This window comes from Mus caroli, unplaced genomic scaffold, assembly GCF_978045245.1.
Source record: "Mus caroli unplaced genomic scaffold, Mus_caroli_1 scaffold_11, whole genome shotgun sequence".
Lineage (NCBI taxonomy): Eukaryota > Metazoa > Chordata > Mammalia > Rodentia > Muridae > Mus > Mus caroli.
This window is the reverse complement of record NW_028227266.1, coordinates 109,209,469-109,229,458: the sequence shown is the minus strand read 5'-3', so window position 1 is coordinate 109,229,458 and position 19,990 is coordinate 109,209,469. Positions and strand designations below refer to the sequence as shown.

Sequence of the window (19,990 nt, the reverse complement as noted above, 5' to 3'; positions counted from 1 at the left end):
GTCTACAGTATGATCTCCAGGATAGCGGACAATACAAAGGAACTGTCTGGAAAAACAAAACAAAGAAGAAAAAGGAAAACAGTTTCTAACAATCACTTGCCCTTTTTTAAAAAAGTTATTTAATGTTATGAGTGTAAGTGTTTGTTCTACCTGTGTGTTATGACTGTGTATGCAGTGTCTGAGGAGACCAGACGGGCACATGGGATTCCCTAGAACTGGAGGAACAGCTGAGAGTGACCATGTGGGTGCCTGGAATTGAACCTGGGTCCTCTGGAAAAGAAGTGTTTTTTCCACTGAAACATCACCATCTGCTCACTGAACTTCACTTTCATTTTTGTCAGAATTTCAAATGAAAATGGAGTTAAGAAAATGTAGGCTAACATACTTTTTAAAACTACATGAAAAAAGAATGAATCAAAAGGAGAAATCAGGTCAGTTTAAATTATACTTTTTAAAACTAAAGGAATTATAAAAACAAAAAAAACTAGACATCATTTTTCTTAGATGAAAAATGGGAGGATATCTATTAGTAAATATAAATAAAAATGACATTTTATAGATAGATTCTGTTACCTAAATTTTATCACTCAACTCTTATTTCAGTATAAACTGCTAGAAAGCTACTTTTTTATTAGTGATTTTCTTTTTTTTTTCTTTTTATTTCTTTTCTTTTTTTTTACAAAAAGCCAGCAGAAATTTATTTATTTAAAAACTATGTCAGGCTCACCTTTCTGTTAAATAAACGTTTTCTTCAATAAGATCAAAGTAACATGGCATCTTCCCCAGCTTGGCAAATTCTTTCCACCGCTGTGGGTCCCTGAAGTCATCCATAGCACACGACGGCCCCATCAGTTCTGAGTGCTGGGGCACAGATGATTCTCCCTGCTCCATCTCCACTCTAACTTTCTTTCTGGCCTGTAGTTCACCATCACTTTCAGAATCACTCTCCAATTCTTGCCTTCGTTTTTTAGGAGGCCCTCTCTCTTTTATATCATTTTTTTCAAAGTTTTTCGAAAAATCTTTCCTTTCGTTCATAACTAAAGAGTCTTTAATTGAATTGCTGCTTATTTCCGGTGCTTGCACTGATCCCTTGTCCTTCTGATGGAAGAAAAATTTATTGGATGGGCTTGAAAAATGTGATCCACTTCGTTGATCCCAATGTTCCTCTTCTTCACGATCATCTGTTAGAGAATCTGGTACTTGCCCTTGGATTCGATCATAAGCAACCCCAGTTCCTGAAGGTCTACCTGCTGATCTTGGATCCCAATAGCCATTGCCTTGCCAGTAATTATGGGTCCCACCATAGTGTTCAGTACTTTGTTGATACTTATGTGTACCACAGGTTCCATAGCTGCTGTCAGGCTGCTGGTATGTGGTAGTGGGCCTTTCCTGTTGGGAAAAGTCCCACCCGAGGTTTCTGAGCTCTTCTGATGAGTGCAAGCCATCCATTCGGGAAATGTCACAAGAGGAAGAAAAACTCAGCTCTGTTTTTCCTAGTCTACTACTATCTGGCCGATTAGAGAAAATCATCTGCTGTCGAGACTTATTTGGGAGATCTTCAAAATCATCAGAATAAACTGGTAGCTCTTGTGGCCTAGATGTTTTGGCTCTTAATGTGTCCTCTGGATTCAGGTGACCTGTCTGACTTGTACTGTCAACGCCGTCACTCTGAGAATGAGCGACGTCAGGCAGATGGTTATCTGCTTTCCTGCCCAACTGTGGATAACAAGTCTCTGCGTTTCTCTCTGCTCCTTTATGAAGGAAGTACTTTTCAGTTTGAGAACAGCCTTTACTCTCATACTTTTCCTCATATGCATGTCTCCTGGTCTCTAATCCATCTTCCCAGTGGTCAGAATAATGTTTGTAGCTCTGACTGCTCCGAGAAGAACAGGGACTTGTCTCTTCCATGGGCAAAGTAGAATTCTTTGGCACAACCACAACAGACTGGAGTCGGTTTCTTGGAATACTGCTGTCATCAGACTCTGTATCTTCAGAATCACTGTCATCGCTTGAGCTTGCAGAAGATCCAGAATAATCTTCATGGACAGTAGATACAATCTCTGGAGCATTTCCACTACTATCACATTTTAAGGTGTAGGTTATACCATCACTGTCTTCCATGGTCAAGTTCAAATCATAAGGAAATACCACTTCTGAATCATCAGAAATATGTGTATGGCCTCTTTGATCCTCATCTAAGGGCATTTCTGGTCTTCCTCTTCTCTCATGCAATATGGAATTCCCTTCTTCTTGAGCCTCTTGCAAAGACTGCCCAGATAACACATTATTATGCCTGTTTTCCCAAGAACATCCCTTTCCTGAATCAGGAAGGGCACTACCGACATCTGCTTCTTTCTGTGCATACTTTAAAAAATCTATGCCTTTTTTACTCTGCACTGCATCTAGAGTTGGAGATGTGTCCTCTTCACATCTTATTCCTGACGGAGGACTCTGGAGAGATGAAATACCTGAACTCCCTATAGGCTCATACAAACCATCAAAATGGTTAAGAGAAGCTGAACTAGTGCGACCAATGTTCTGCTTATATTCATCACATGTATTTTCTGAGTGCTGGTCTGTCAGCTCCCTATTATCACATATAACTGTTTTGGATTCCAAATGCACATTCACAAAGCTATTTGAAGAAATCTTCATAACTGAAGGTTCAGTATTTTCAGCTTCAGAGTTTTCATTTGGAGAACAGTATCTATCTGAATCTTTGGTTTTGCAGCAAGAATGTCTCTTATCAACTGGTTCTTTAATTAATGTTTTGGGATAATCTACAGTCTTAACTGGCAAAGACATGAGTTTATCGTGGTGTGGTGACAACAAAGGTTCCATTTCCCTAAATGGACTTTTTGACGTATTATGCTGCCTACAAGTATCATCTGAGTCTCTTTCTCTGCATCTACCAACATTCTGAAATCCATTTGATGAAAGCATGCAAGCCTTGATCAAAGGGGATACCTCTGATCCAGTCACACTATCATCAGAAGTCATTGATATAGCATCTGTCTTAGATGTACAAAATGTTGCCACATCAGCTTCTGTCTCTGGAGATCCATTTACATTTAATTCAATGGAACAAAAATTTCTTAATTGATCATTTTTCACTTTTGATAACTCCAATTCTTTAATACTTTCATGGCTATCATGTCCTATAAATTCAGGCTTAAGAACAGGAGATTCATCTAGCTTTTTAAAAGTAGGTGAATCATTTAATTGATTTGATGGAGTTGGAGACCCAGTCTTTTCTCTTTCAGAAATCTTATTAATTGTTCTTAATTCACTACCTTTTGAACAAGGAGTCTGCAAACTAAACGAATGAGATTGTTTGTTTTCCTCATTTAATTCTGTACAACAGAAAGAATTTTTAAATTTATCATTCTTGGATATAGATTTTGAAAGGGCAGATTTATAACGGGAAGTACTGTTATCATGCTTGGAATATGATGACCCCCGTCGGAATCCCAGTTCATTTGGGGGAGAACAACATCTTTTTATGGTTTCATGCTCTGAAGTCCGTTTGGATTCTCTTTCTAGTTTTGAAGAATACTTTCCTCTTCTCTCCATCTCTAAGTACGAGGTCTCAGTTTTACAGTCCCGATCAAATTTAGAATAAGATGATGATGTCCTTAGGTCTCTGTAGGAATGGGCTGAGCTGCGCCGTGGATGCGTCTTCTTATACTCATCTTCAGAGTCTGAGCTCTCCCGTGCCCTGTTATCAGGATATGGCCGAGAATAGCGTGTCCTCTCACGATAAGGGGAACTCCTATGGTAGCGCCGTTCAGAATCATAATAATGAGATCTTTCTGACCGAGAATAAGACAAACTAGTTCTAGAGGCTCTGTCAGATCTAGAACGAGATCGGCTTCGCCTTCGCTCTCTTTCGGACCTACATCGGGAAGATACATACCGAGTATCTCTTTCAAGTTTTGAGTAGCTAAAATATTTATCATCTCTCTCTGTTTTACATCTTGATGATTTCCCCAAATCCTCACTTTTTGAAGGTGCTGAGCTCTTCTTAAAATCTTTTTCCTTGTCAATGCTTGTTGAAGATTTTAAATCATGTGATCTTTGACTGGAAGAAGTCCGTACAGAATCTTCATCAGATTCTGAACCAAGAAATGTGCCTTCAAATTGTGAAGATTTCTTCTTAGAACTTGCTTTTTTAGAACTGAGGCTTATCTTAGAGCCATCTGAAACCTCTTCTTCCTTCCCAATATGGGAATCTTCTTTTTGCAGGAGATTATCTGCTTGTTCCTTCAAAGTTTGAACTGTGTGTTCTTCCAAACTATTAGATACAATGTCTTGCTTTGTATCCACCTCTAAAAATTCGGGCACACTTTTAACTGGTGGTTCTTTCTGAGCTCTCACTGCTACATCTACTGGTAAAGGTCCTGGTGGTGATGTCATTAGTGCTGTTACTGGAGGTTGCGGCAAGGCCACTGGCTCTGATATTGGTGCTGGTGGTGAGGGTGATGAGGCCTGGGGAGGTGGAGGAGGTGGGGGTGGAGATGAAGGTGGTGAGTCTATCATTGACTCTGCTATGACTGCTGGTAACTGTGTTGTAGGAGGAAGGGGAGATGCAACTGTTGTAGTTGCAGCCAGCTGTGGCCTAGATGTCACATGAAGCAGATGTTTCTTAAAATGAATTCTGCCCAATTCCACTCTCGATTTTGGTGGCGAAGATTCTTCTGTAGCAGGAAAAGTATCTCCAGCGTCCATTTTAACTTTAGGGTTTGAGTCTACTTGAAGAGGGGTAGCTGGGGAGCTTGGAGAATCACTTTGCTTTTCATTGCTAAGTGCAGTGAGAAATCTATTCTGTAAAGTTTTCTTTGTAAAACTGAAGCTGAATGACACCTTTTGCCGTCCCTGTTCCTCCAAATTAACTTTTGTTTTCGTGCCTTTGGGCAAAAATCGACTTGAAGCAACACCTTTGAACATTGGTCCTTTGATGAAACCTGTTTTCTGCACATTTTCAATCTTTGCCTATAAAAGAACAAAACAATTATTACTATAACAAATGCTTTCAAATTGTCATAATTTAAAATGATTGTCAAGGAAATAAAAAAAAAAACAGCAGTATAACTTTCACTATGCTACAAATGGAATTCAGTTGTTCATTATTAAACATTTTAGGCAAAAGTATAAAGTATAAGTATAAAGAATAACAAATCACTAAGTATCTATCCCCAGCTCCATCAGTTTTTGTGAGCTCATATTAATGCTCATGCTTCCACCTGCCCAGCCCTGAGCCTGCAGCCATGTACTACCACTCAGCTCAAGCAGCATCTTCAACAGGATCCCTTTAACTGGATATGTGATGGGCACTTACACACATGGCATTAGTAAATAGCACTTCAGTATACGAAGTAGTTGTCCTTATGTGTTATTTATCTAAGAAACACCAAAGATCAAATCAAACAAGGGTCTCCTAGCATCACATAGAATCATTAGAGTAGATGGTTAAAAAAAAAAAATCAGTAACTCTAAAAAGAAGCAAAATACCCTACCTGTTTGTGATATGTCTATTTGTTTTAAGGTAGGAATCAACAAGTCCAAGCAAGGAAAAAAAAAAAAAAACAATTTTAATGACCTTCCCTGGTAAAACTTAACCTCTTACAGCATTCATTTTTTTTTTTTTTTTCTTTTTTTTTTTGGTTTTTCGAGACAGGGTTTCTCTGTGTAGCCCTGGCTGTCCTGGCACTCACTTCGTAGACCAGGCTGGCCTTGAACTCAGAAATCCACCTGCCTCTGCCTCCCGAGTGCTGGGATTAAAGGCATGCGCCACCACGCCCGGCTTTACAGCATTCATTTTACTGATAAAGCAGTCAAAAGAGAATCAGGCCTTCTGTCAAACTAGAAACTAAAATTATTCCACCTTAGAACACCACCACTATCTGCTACACACACCATGGTACTACTAATAATTTATTCTCTAGTATTACTATGTGAACAACAAAATATAACTAAGAAGCCTTCTCCATTATCTGACAAAGCTATCTCTCAATCTACTAAAGTTTCCAAAATGGTGGAGGTAAGAATTTAAAGGCATAACCTAAGTTGTTGAAAGAATAATAGAAAAATCTAGACACAAATTCAAGCAAGCAAGCAAGCAAGCAAATTATATATATATGTAATATCAAGATAGACACTCAAGTCCAGATTAAAATTTTGCCCCATAGTTGAGCATGATGGCACATTAATCCTAGTACTCAGGAGGCAGAGGCAAGTGGATCTCTGTGAATTCTAGGACAGCCAGGGCTGTTACACAGAGAAAACCCTATTTCAAAAACCAAATAAAATAAATTCATCATCTACAACATTTTTCATATAAATGTTTTTTAATTTACTTTGGTTTTTTAAGAGAACAATTTTCCTCCTGAATGTGGTAAAATTGAAAATTAGTTTTAAAACTGGGCACAGAGGCACATTACTTTGGTCTCAGAACTGATCTCTGAATTTGAGGCCATCCTGGTCTACAAGGCCAGTTCAAAGACAGCCAAGGCTAGATATAAAACCCTTTCTTGAAAAACCAAAGATGAAGAAAAGGAAGGCAGTAAAGCTTTTACACTATACATACTTATTACATTATACTCAGAGCAGTGGTTTTCAAACACGTAAGAAACGGAATCTAGTTTTCAAATTAAATATTACATTAAATATATAGAAACAAACTGATTCTATAACTGCAAGCTTCTGTCGCCTTTCTATATTTCTTGAATCTTTTAAATTTAAAAGTTACTTTCTTGGTGCTGTAGATAGGGTTCAGCAATTAACAGCACTGGGTGCTCTTCCAAAAGACCCTGGTTCAATTCCCAGCACCCACATGGCAGCTCACAACTGTCTGTAACTCCAGTTCCAGGGCTTCTGACATCCTCATACATACATACATGCAGGTAAAACACCAATGAACATAAAATTAAAAAAAAAAAAATGACTTTCTTGAGATGAGTTATTATACCTCAAAATAACCAAATTGATTAAAATTATTAACTTCATTTCACAACCAAAATGATAGTTAACTTTAAATATTTTCAGCTATAATAAATAAAAGGCCATTTCTTAATTGACTAATTCAATTATACTTACCTCATTTTCTTCTTCTCTACTCCCATTCAGCCAAGAAAACATGCAAAAGAATAAAACAGAATCATAAATACTTAAAACAAAATGTAACTTTGAATTAAAACAGAGTCTTATAAAACCCGTCCACTCTTTCATGCTCTAGTTACACTTTTGTAGTAACTGTTTCCTGAAGCTGGTGCAGACCACTAGCAGAAGTAACAGAAAGGAAGTGAGTAAAGCAGTAGTTCTGACCTTGAGGGCTTACTTTTTCTAATAAGTAACAAAAAATGATTGTTACATAAGTAATTCCAACATAAAGAAGTAAATATAAAGACTGAGAAATATACAATGTAGCAGCAAAGTAGGAAACAACTTTGTTTAAAAGACCAGGGATGTAAAGAATCCCAGAGGATTTGTTTTAATGAATATAGCTTTGGAGTGATCCCAAATAAAAGGCAGAAATTGAAAACAGAACAGTTTCTACAAGAAAATTCATTCACTACTGCCTAAGTATAAAGTATGAGATAGAAAGAAGGCAACAATTAAATGGAATAAGGGGCAGTGGGCATGTTTCTCATGAAGAATCACATTTTTACACACGTATAGATGCATTTATTTCTAGGAAGAATAAAACACCAAGTCTGGTGTACATTGAGTATATCAAGGCATACTGAAGACTATCTACATAGAAGGGAAAAGCTAGGAAGAGCGTGACAAGGATGTGTATTTTAAGTATGTTGCTCTGTGGCAACTCAAGCACAGCTACATCGTTTATGCACTCCTTAAGAGAAACATACAAAAATCCTATCCCCAAATGTAGATCTAAATAGCAATTCAGTTGATCCATTAACAGGTATTTATGGAACTTAGAATGAAGTAATGACATATTGTGATGAATGACGCCAGTTATCTAAGCTATACAGCACACTGAGGCAAAAAGATTCAAGTTCAAATACTGCAAGGGCTACATAGTTCTGGGCCAATCTGCACAACTTAGTAGACCCTACTTCAAAATAAAAAGATTTAAAAGGACTGAGAAGGAGCAGGCACAGTGGTTCATGCATTATGATCCAATCCTAGAGAAACAGAAGCAGGAACATGACTGAGTAAAGGCCAGTCTTGGTTTCATAGTTAATTGGAAGCCAACCAGGGCTACATAAGACCTGCCTGATAGCCGCACGCCTTTAATCCCAGCACTCGGGAGGCAGAGGCAGGCGGATTTCTGAGTTCGAGGCCAGCCTGGTCTACAGAGTGAGTTCCAGGACAGCCAGGGCTCTACAGAGAAACCCTGTCTCGAGAAAAAAAAAAAAAAAAAAAGACCTGCCTGAGGTTATGATAGCTCAGTCACAGTGCTTGCCTAAAATGCAAATGGCCCTAAATTCAATCTCACCAAGACAGAATACTAACAAGACAAAAACTGTAGTAAAGATATATTGTTAAGATCTGGAGCACTGTCAAAGATAAGAGTTTTTATTTTCAGTGGGTCTTTTTTTTTTTTTTTTTTGGTTTTTCGAGACAGGGTTTCTCTGTGTAGCCTTGGCTGTCCTGGAACTCACTCTGTAGACCAGGCTGGCCTCGAACTCAGAAATCCGCCTGCCTCTGCCTCCCGAGTGCTGGGATTAAAGGCGTGCGCCACCACGCCCGGCTCAGTGGGTCTTAAGAACCACTGAAATGTCATATATATAATTTAGAACTGCTGTACATCAATTGTCTGATGAATATTATCACCCATATATAATATCTTGCCAGGCATAAAAGCACATATACTATCAATGGCAACAGTTAATTGAAGGATGTTTTTGCTACACGGGTATAGTGATGAACCTGTAATCTTAGCATTCAAGAAGCTGAGACAGGACAATCAAGAGTTGTAAGCTAAGCTAGCCTGGGTCACTTGGCAGACACTGTAGCTCAGTTGGCAGTATACATAAAGCCTTGGGTAGATTGCTGGCACTGCAAAAACATGTGTGGCACCACACACCTGTAACACTCAAACTCGAAAGGTGGGATGCAGGGGAAAATCAGGAGTTCACAAAGTCATTGTGAGCAACATGACAAGCTCAAGCCAGCCTGGGACACCTAAGTCTATCTTAAAACTCTAATGCTGTGGCTGTGGTACAGCATGCCTTTTACTCCAGAGCTTGAGAGGCAGAAGCAGGTGGATCTCTGTGTGAGTTCAAGGCCAGCCTGGTCTACAAACAGAGTTCCAGAACAACCAGGGTTCTTATACAGAGAAAACCCTGAGAAGGCTCAAAGAGTTGAGATCATTTGTTGTTTACAAAGGAACTGGGTTCAGCTCCCAGGACCCACATAGTAGTGTACAACCATCTGTGCTCCAGTTCCAGGGGATCCAACACCCTCTTCAGTCCTCCATGAGCTCTAAGAATGCAAGTGGTATACATACATGAAATCATACACATGAAAATAAATACATTTAAGAAAGGTTTGGTTTAAAAAAAAAAAAAAAGCCAGATGGTGGTTGGCCCATGCCTTTAATCCCAGCACTCAAAGACAAGCTGATCTGAGTTCTAGACCAGCCTTGCCTATATAATAGGTCAGTCAGACCTGTCTCAAAAGGGTTGAGCAGCTAAGCTGGAAAGATGACTGTGTAGTTAAGAGCAAAGAACCCTAGCACCCCCCCAACACACACACACACACACACACACACACACACACACAATGCATCTAATAATCATCTGTAACTCCAGTTCCAGAGAATTTAACTGTTTACACACATACACATAAAAAAATTTGTTTTTAAATTGAGAATGACTGTCTATCATAAACAAAGCCCTGTGGCGGTGGCCCATCACCTTTAACAATAATGAGCCAGGTGGTAGTGGCACACACCTTTTCATTACTTTATTTTACTTTATATCCAAATCACTGCCCCCCCCAACCCCCACCCCATCCCTGGTGCGAACACCTTTTATCCCAGCAGTCCACTCCAGAGACAGGCAGATCTCTGGGTTTGAGTGAGTTGCAGTACAGCTATGGCTACACAGAGTAAACATGTCTAGATCAATCAATCAATCAATCAATCTCAATCATAATCTAATATTGGTAGAGAAAGGGATAAAATGACAAACAAGCAAAAGAAAAAAAGCTCTTGAATCCAACCTATTATCATGTTGGTGTGCAAACCCTTCTTACACATTTGAGTGTGGCTTTTTAAATTTTAACTGATATTTTCTAGGTATTGTAACCATACTATACAAACCATTAAGTATTTTGTTTCATTCCTTAATCCTAAATACAGCTAGTAGCAAAAACGTATAAATTAGAGAATCACTGAAAAATATTAGAAGGAAGTTATGTTGAAAGACATCAGTTCAGCAGATGAAGGTGCTTGGTTTAACAGCCATAGGGAGGAGGACAGAAAAACTGACTCCATGTCCTCTGACCATATGCATGCCACAGTAGGTGCATACACACATCACATAACCTCCCCCTTCACACATACAATAATAATATCGAAAGCTGTTTTGAAAAGGAAAAAGGGGCTACAAAGAGAGAGAGATAGTCAAACTTCAAAATAAAAGTTGGGCTGTATGGTACGTGCCTGTACTGCAGTCCAGTCGTTTAGGCTGAAGTACAACTGCTTGAGCCCAAGAGCTCAACATCAAACTAAATATTAACAAGATTCTTATCCCAAACTATCCAGGCATGGTTTTATAACTGAATACCTATAAACCTAACATTTGGGTGAGAGAAACAGAAGGATCACAAGTCCAAGGCCACCTCTAGTTACATAGTAAAGTTCAAAACTAGCTTGAGCTATATAAAGACCCTAACTCAAAAGAAGGGATAGGGACAGAAAGAAGACTAGGGAATGTAGTTAAAATTGCTTGTCAAACATGCATGAAAAAACTGGGTTTAGTAGCCATCACTGAATAAACTAGGTGTGGTAGTGCATGCCTGTAATCCTAGCTCAAGAGGTAGAGCCAAGAGGATCAGAAACCCAAGGTCATATTCAATTTCATAGTGAGGTCAAGGCCATGAGACCCTGCTTCAAGAAAACAAAAGTTAGAGCACTTTATGTTTCTAATTTGAAAAACACATACATTGGGGAACACCCACAACTGTCAATAACTCCAGTCACAGAGCAGTTGACATACTTTTCTGGCCTGCACAGACACTGCATGTATGTGGTGCACAAACATAACTGCTAGCAAAACACAGTAAACAAAGCACAACAGAAAAAAATACATGCACCCCAGGGGAAAATTATAATAAAAATACTACTAAAATTACATGTTTTCCCAAAACTATAAATATGAATATACTTCCTAAAATCACACTGGCTGCTCTTCTAGAGGTCCTGTGTTCAATTCCCAGCAACCACATGATGTCTTACAACCAACCCAATGACTTCTCTTGGCATGCAGGTGTACCAATGATAGATAAGAGATACTCACTGCATATATGCTATCATTATGACTGCCAAGTCTCAATACAACAACAAAATCAGCACAAGTCTGAGGTAAACAGTTATTATAATCAGACTAAAGGACAGAAGCTTATCTACTGAATGTTTAAATTGTATCTACTCTGTACTTTTACCAGATTTGAGTACTATCTATCATGCTAGTCTTTCAGTCTTATGCTTACTTAACCTGAGCTGCATTAAACAGGACAAAAAATAAGGGATAATTAAGCAGCTCTTTCAAATTGTTAATTAAGACTTTTATACAAATTAACTATCTTTTTAAAGACAAGAGTCTCACTATATAGACCTAACTGGCCTGGAACTCCTTATGTGACTAAACAGGCTCAAACTCAAGTATCTGCCTGCTTCTGCCTCCCTAGTACTGGGATCAAAAGTATGGACCACCATGATTGACCACAAGTTAGCTTTTAAAATCCTGCATTCAAAGATTAGTTCCCAGCGCCCACATGGCAGCTTACAACCCAGTTACCGGGGATCTGATGCCCCCTCCTTAGGGTTCCTGTGGGCATCAGATGCAGACGTGCATGTGGCACACATATATATGTGCAGGCAAACACTCAAAGGCACAGAATAACAGCCAGGTGATGGCAGGGCAGCATGCTTTTAATCCCTGCATTTGGGATTATGATTATTTACTGTGAAGAATCAAAAGAAAAAAAAGTTAAATGTAAGGGAAGGAGAATCCTTAACAAGAAAAGACATAAAACTATCATTTGGCTGGCCTGTAATCCATGCACTCAGGAGGGATCATCAACAGCTCGAAACCAGACTGGGATATAGTATACAAGGTCCTACCAGCCTCATTAAAGCAAAACTTCAATCTCAGGTGCAGGAAGGTGAGATAATGTCATCTTCAGCTGTACAGTAAGTTAGGAACCAGCCTAGATTACATGGGACTCTGAAACAAAAAGCTTAAACTTAAAAAAAAGGGGGGGGGGGGGCATGGTAGCACACGCCTTTAATCCCAGCACTTGGGAGGCAGAGGCAGGCAGATTTCTGAGTTCCAGGTCAGCCCTGTCTACAAAGTGAGTGCCAGGACAGCCTGGGCTATACAGAGAAACCCTGTCTCGAAAACAAACAAAAAAGGCACCCAGGCATGGTGACACAAACACACATGGGAAGCACACCAGATTTCTGAGTTCAAGGCCAGCCTGGTCTACAAATGCAGTTCCAAGACAGCCAGGGCTACACAGAGAAGCTCTGTCCCAGAAACAAAGAAACAAAAAAGGCAGGGACTGGAGAGATGTACCAGATGTTAAAAGCATCTTCCAGAGGTCCTGAGTTCAATTCCCAGCAACCACATGGTGGCTCACAATCATCTATAATGAGATCTGACGCCCTCTTCTGGTGTCTGAAGACAGCTACAGTGTATTCATTTATAATAATAATCTTTGGGCAGGAGCAAGTGGGGTATATACATAAAATAAATATTTTTTTTAAAAAAAAGAAAAAGACACACAATAAGTAACTTAGGACTAATGAGAAATGTGGACTGAGGTAAGAGACAGAGACAGATGTAAAAAGAATGGTATAGGTATGACTAGAACCACAGGGAAAGCAATAGGGACTGTTCCTTGAAACTGAGTTTAAGAGCAATGCAGGTTGATTCACTGTTTATCATAGTGACATTGAGACTTCAAAGTTTAGAAAGTTTACAACAATGTGACCTTGACCACTGATCAGACTTGAATTCTTTGAAGATCTTTATTAGAAAATAATTACAGTCACAAGAAGTATCCTTGTACTCTTTACCCAACAACTCTCTTCAACAGTAACAAGTATAATATGAAACCAGGAAACTATTATAGGTCCAAATTCTAAAACAATGACCCAAGCAACTTAGTGGGAAAGAGTTTATTCAATTTACATTTCTAGGTTACAGTCCCATCATTCTGGGAAGTCAGGTCAGGAGCTTAGGCAGAAACCATGGAAGAACATGTTTTGTTTGAGGGATCAGGCTCAGTTAGCTTTCTTATACAGCCCAGGACCATCTGCCCAAAGAATGGCGCTGCCCACAGTGGACAAGGATTTCTGTAGCCATGTGTATATTAATAAATTATTTGTTCTACTTACGTGTTAAACCTGGTGTTGTCTGGCTACTCAAATAAAGTATACAATTAATAACTATTTACCAAGAAGCCAAATATCGAACAAAAGAATCAAAATGTAAGTTATACCATGTCTTCGCAAAGAACATTTAGGACCACTGTATAGCCCCTTCCAAAAGAGAAGGTCTAGACTATACTTGGCGAGGAAGTGGGCAGCTGCAAGAGCTATAGTCAGAAACTACCACTTGCTCCAAATTCTTGCAAGCCCACAGCAGTGTTCCCAGTAAGCAGCCCTTCTATCAGCCTGCTTGCACAATTATATTCTTATCAACACCCACATCATCCCAAAGCTATTTTCACTACCATGTTAGCATTTGACAGAAAAAGCACTCTAAAATAAAAGGCAGCTTTAGGAACTCACTCAACTTTAGAACTCCATTTAAGTAACCATTTACTCACTCAGCTGGAAAAGACACTAAGTAACCACTAGGCCTGAACAAAATTGGGGGGGGGGGGGTAACCAGGCCTTATTGATTTTAAAATGCTTCATCTGTGTTCAGCAAGTACAGGTGGCCACAAACTACCTCCAAGTTTATTAAAACACACAGAGAAGGTCCGATCTCTTGTCTCTCCAACAGCTCAGCCAAAAATGAATTTCAAAAAAATTGAGGAACAAACTGGGGTAAAATCCCCCACTAAGTAAAAAGGCTCACCACCTCAGTTTGAACTACAACTCAAGTTAGAAGGGGAGAACTACCTCCCCAAGTGGTTCTCTGCCCTCCACAAATGCAGCATAGCATTCACATGCCCACTTCACAGACACATAGATTACTCGCTCATTTCCATACAAATGCACAGATAACAAAATAGAGGAAAGTAATACAAATGGCAAATTTTCCATTACTTGTTAATCTACGCTAAAATTATAGTACAATGGCTCACATCTATAATGCAAGTATTTGTTAAATTGAGTAAGAAGGATTTAGCCGGGCGTGGTGGCGCACGCCTTTAATCCCAGCACTCGGGAGGCAGAGGCAGGCGGATTTCTGAGTTCGAGGCCAGCCTGGTCTACAGAGTGAGTTCCAGGACAGCCAGGGCTACACAGAGAAACCCTGTCTCAAAAAACAAAAACAAACAAACAAAAAAAAAAAAGTAAAGTCTCAAAATAATGCTATACCATTACAACCTGAGATGCTGGAGTAGAAAGTGGGCTTTTCTACCATTGGTTCTGTGCACAAGGCTATAATCCCAGCCCCAGCACTTTAGGGACCAATGTTAGTGGGATAACAATTTCCAAGCCAGCTTAGGCTATACAATATAACCCTGTCTCAAAAACAGAATGAAACACACAAGCTAGATTTTTCTCAAAAAGAAATCTAAACCTGATTATTGGTGATTCTAGATATAAACAATCTCCAAATCTTACAATAGCTTTTAATCCAGTATAAAATAAGGCCCTACTCTATAGTTCTAGTCAAAGAATAACAGGAATGATGAAGTTGGTCAGCCTTGAGTCTAACCAAGCTGGTCATCTTTTGCTGTCATCCAACATGACTATTCTAGCGTCTCAGCAAAACTGACAAGATTCATGCAACAATAACAAATACTAGGGTTAAAAATTACAAATACCTATTAAGACTAGATCAGCCAGGTATGGTAGCAAAAAACTTCAATTCCAGCACTGAGGAGGCAGAAGCAGTCAGATCTCTGTGAATACGAGGCCATTCTGGTCTACAGAGTGAGTTCCAGGGCAGCCAGGGCTTTGTAGAGAGACACTGTCTAAGAGAGAAATAAAGATGATGATGATGAAGATGAAAAAAATCAACTGTTGGATATGGCCTTTAGGAGGCAGAAACAGGTAGATCTCTGATCCCAGCCTGTTCTTACTAAGATGCTAAAGCTGGCCTTGAATCAACTCAGTAACACAACCATACCTTGACTATTTGATCCTTCTGCCTCAGACTACTAATCAAATAGGATTACTGGTCTATTCCATCAAACCTATCGGTGGATACACTTGCAATCCTAGCCCTTAAAAGTCCAAGGCAGAAGTTGAAGGTCACCAGGAGATGCCAGTGAGATCCTGTCTCAAAAGCAAATAACAAGAGGCTTACATAACTAAACCTTAACAGTGGCACTTCAAAAGTATACTCCCGGCCAGGAATGGAGGCACACCTATATTCTCAGCACTCAGGAGGCAAAGGCACAACCACCACGGAGTTCACACTAGCCTTGACTACTACTAAGATTTTACCTAAACTATACACCATGATGAATTTTTGGTCTATAATGAATGTCTTAATAATCTCATCCAGTCTGCTGGTTTGTATATTACCTTAATAGATGACTACAAAACTGTCTCCAGTTTAGACCTTTCCCCTGAAAACCAGACTAACAAAGCAATCCAACCTAAATGTCTAACAATCATCTCCCACTTACTATGCCTAAAAACGAACTCCTACTCCCAGCTTGCTCTTTCTACACCATCCCTAGTTCATTGGACAACAGATTTCTAACTGTTCAGACCAAAAACCTTACAATCATCCTTAATTTCTCTCGCATACCACATGTGTCATTCATTAAATCACGTTAGCCTAATCCTCAGCGTCCATCTATTTCAGCCACCAGCAGCTCTCCTGCTGGTTATTAGCTTCTTTACAAGTCTTCCTTCAGGCTTCCACTCTGTTCCTCTCTGTGACACTATAAATGATCCTCTGACTAACACTCGCTGTGGGTGCACATGCAGCCCCAGCTACTGTCAGCTGAAGCAGGAAGATCATTTGAGCTCAAGAATTCAAAGCCAGCCTGGGTTCCTCTAAAAAAAAAAAAAGATAAAATAAAATCAAACAAAAAAACCCAGCCAAATCTTTAGAATGGCTCTACAAAATTTTATGAAACTCCGCACCCCTCCTACTGTGAACCAATTGACCATCACTTTCTCATTTCATTCTGGCCACACTGAGCAGCTTATACTACTTTGGAACTTAGGGTTAGAGTCTTAGGGTTAGGATTAGAGTTAGGTGGATGGTTACTGCCCCGCCACTCCCTCAACTCTCCACACAACAGACTCAGATACGTCCCATCTCAACTTACTCTCCCACGGATGCTTACCAGCTTACCCCATTTTATACTGTGACTTAACAGCAAATCCCCTGTATCCTATAGGATTTTCCAAAGCATTTTACCTTTGGCCATTCTATAATGTATTGTTTACAGGCCTCATTAGGATGTAAACTGCACAAAGTTTTGCTGAATACATCAATACATCAATACAGTATCAACCTTAGTCAAGATAGGCCTATGTTTAAAACAACAAACAACCCCAACAACAAACACTTTTTATCATGTTTGTCTCCTTGAGTAGGACAGGTCCTGGAAGACTCTAATTGGTTGTGCTATGCCCTCACTATCTACCCCTGCACTATATGGACACCTAGTGCAGTTACTCAAATGATTAGAGCCACTTCACTTTAATACAATGTGATTTATACTGCAAGAAAAATCCAAGGCCTACACACATGCAACTACTTAAGAGTAAGTGGAAGACAATACAGACCATCTGAGCCCCAACTCAAGCTCCAATCAAAGCAAATTTACATTTCACCTCAACTTCTCTTTTTCAAAGAACCATTTGAAACTAACCCAAGTCTGAAAGGGAAGGACTGGCCACTTCACAACCAGTTTTCCCCCAACAGTCACACCTTTCAAATTTCCCTAATAACTCCAGCTAAAGGTGCTTACTTGCGCACACACACTGTGCCAAGAGCGAAGGGTTCAGGTATTATCTCCTTCAATTTTCTCCAAAGCCCCAGAAAGTTGCTAGCATCGGGATAACTACTTGCAAAATGGGAAAACCCAAATGTAAAGACAAAGCCATTCGCTCAAGGTTAAACTCCTGTTCAAGAGCAGGTCTGTCTGACTTCCTCCTCACAGGGTCTGCTAATGCTTCATTCTTCTTTCCTGGCCAGGCCTCATTTTCTTCCCATGTAAAACAGGTGATACTGTTGTTCAAGATGACTGCCAACACCGTTAGGCTAGTACTAAGAAAACACTCTATAACCTATAGAAGTTAATAAACAGTATCAGAGCTTACTTGACACTCTAAAGCCAAGAGAGCAGTAAAGCACGAGACTAGGAGAGACACTGAGCATCCCCTCCCATGCACAGTAAAGACAGACTTCTCCACATTATCATCACATATTATGAAAAATGTTTTCCTCCAATAAAAAAAGGATGTAATCCTTAGAGCTTTGAGACGTCACTGTGCAACCTGGAAAGTCACTGCATGGCTCTTTGCCCTTCCTGGGGGGCTAGCACATGACTTTGTACAAGATAAGCATGCAGCCAACATAAAGTGAATGATACAAATTCCTTTTGAGGTTTTTCAAGTCTCAAAGCAAAAACCTTTAAGTGTTATTCCAAAGCCAAAACCCAGGAGAAAACAAAGCCATGCTGGTTTCCTACTGCAAGTAAGAGATGAGCTTTGCTGTAAGAGCACATCAAGCCTGCGCAGAGGCGGCCTGGGTACCAAGATTATCTGTCAGGTAAAGACAAAGTAAGATGGGCCACTAAAGGGCTTCCGTAAACTTAAAAGAAAACAAGTATAAAACTACTCAGGCTGTTCTTAGGTTGAAAACAGGATTGTCAAAATTTTCCCAATGAAATTTTATTTTATTTGTTTAAGGCAACATGAGGATTTTGCTTTGTGTGTGGAGATAACACTCCAACAAAATAACTTTTGTGTTACAACACTAAAGAACTATCCAGTAAGATCCAAATGTTTCTGAGCCAAGGTGAAAAACTTTGGCAAAGATTCCCCCAAAAATGTGTCATGTGTGGTAATTTAGTGAAAAGTTTTGTTTTTCACTAGACATCCCTTCAAACCTTAACTTGGAAATGAATTTTGTTGCTCCTATGTGCAGACATCAATACAAGCAAATTGAGGTAAAACAACGGTTTTTCTTAGTCGTCAGCACCTGCAATCCCAGCACTGAAGAAGCTGAAGAGGGAGGATCCCAGGTTCGAGGCCAGCCACAGTAATTTCAAGAGCAGCCTAGGCAACAAGGTGAAGCCATTTATCTAAAAACAAAATGATCTTGTGAGGGCTTAGGGAAGGCACGGACTCCTGACTGTGAAGTGGAAGCTTGCTTTTTTACTTATGTTGTTGTTTTGAGGGAGCCTGCCTGCAATCCTAATTCAGTTGGTATCTCAGGTGTACACCACCATCTGACGCCCAACAGAAATATAAAAAATGCCCTAGATATACTGAAAAGAAACTATACGACAAAACTATATTTCGCTTTACAAGTACACTATCTTCTTTAGAGAAGACTATACAAAGGGTCTCTTAACTAAATCTTCACACGCAGTAAAGCCATCCTTGTAGATAAGATTCTAGATTCTATTACCTAAGAAATAGGACGCCAAAGTGTTCAAGCCTCATAATCGAGAAATGTTTGTCAGGTTTTCACTTTCAGGTTAAAAAACAAAACTGCTGTCACCTCAACAACGGGACCAGACAAACCTTGCCACCATTACAAAAACCCAAGCGCCAAAGGTGCAGAATATGAAGCTCATAGCTCTACTGGGCCAGAATTGAGTGTCCAAGGAGGAGGGAAAACAAAAAAAAAAACAAAAATAAAATCAAAACCGAGAATGCAACGCGGGTCTCCTCCGCGGATCGAAGCGGGGAGACGCGCGGTAGGCCCTTCCGGTCCCAGTTGCCGTCACCGATAGGCCGGGCGACCGGCCGAGCTTCCACCCGAGCCCGAGGATTCTCGGCCTACACGAGCCGGCGGCCTGACGCCGGCGTCGGCCTTCCCGGCGCCTCGGACTATGCACCGTGGTTTGCAACAGAAGCCCGGGACGCCGCCGAGTGTCCTGGAGGAGCTGCGCGGAACGCCGAACCTAAGCAGGCCGACTGAGGACGCGGCAACGGCAGAGGAGGCCGTGGCCGCCCCTCCCCCACCGGGCCGCCCGCCCCAACCGCCGCGGCGACGCGAGCAGCCGTCTCCGCGCCAGGCCCAACCGCCGGGCCAGCCGAGGCCAAGCGAGGCGGCCTCCAGGAGCTGCGCCCGGCCTGCCCCCCAGCACGACCGCGCGAAGCCGTCCGGGGCCCGTTACTCCGCGCGCCGCCACCGGTCAGGACGCGCCACCCTCGGGCTGGAGCGACCAACGACAGCGGGAGACCGCGGAGCAGAGACTTACTCAGGGGTCGGGTGCTCGGGATCGTAGAAATCCCCCATCTTCGGTGGCGGCTGCTGCGACGGCAGCGGCTTCATGAGGAGCGGCTGGAGGCGGCGACGCTAGCCCCCTCCCCGCGGCAGGCCGATGCGGGGGAGGGGACCGGAGGGGAGGCGGCCGCTGGTCCGATCGCGGCGGCGGCAGGGGCGGCCCGCGTCGCTGGCTGGCTGGCTGGCCG

General features: G+C 40.9%; 1 protein-coding gene across 5 annotated transcripts in view; it reads right to left on the bottom strand.

Moving 5' to 3' along the window:
* The window catches only part of Setd2 (SET domain containing 2, histone lysine methyltransferase), an 86,033-nt gene extending 66,043 nt beyond the window's left edge, over positions 1–19,990 (bottom strand). For 2 of the 5 annotated variants that reach the window (XR_015044500.1, XR_015044501.1), the window contains exons 1-2: positions 7,096–8,220; positions 728–4,992 (exon numbers count right to left, since the gene is read on the bottom strand). Coding sequence is in view for 3 of the 5 variants with exons in the window: in XM_085828068.1 (XP_085684194.1) it covers positions 728–4,992; positions 7,096–7,227 (4,397 nt within the window). In the remaining 2 variants the exon portion in view is untranslated. Of the gene's footprint in view, positions 1–727; positions 4,993–7,095; positions 8,221–19,776 lie in introns of those variants that run through there. The other 3 variants (XM_085828068.1, XM_085828069.1, XM_021171277.3) reach the window with 2 other exon arrangements.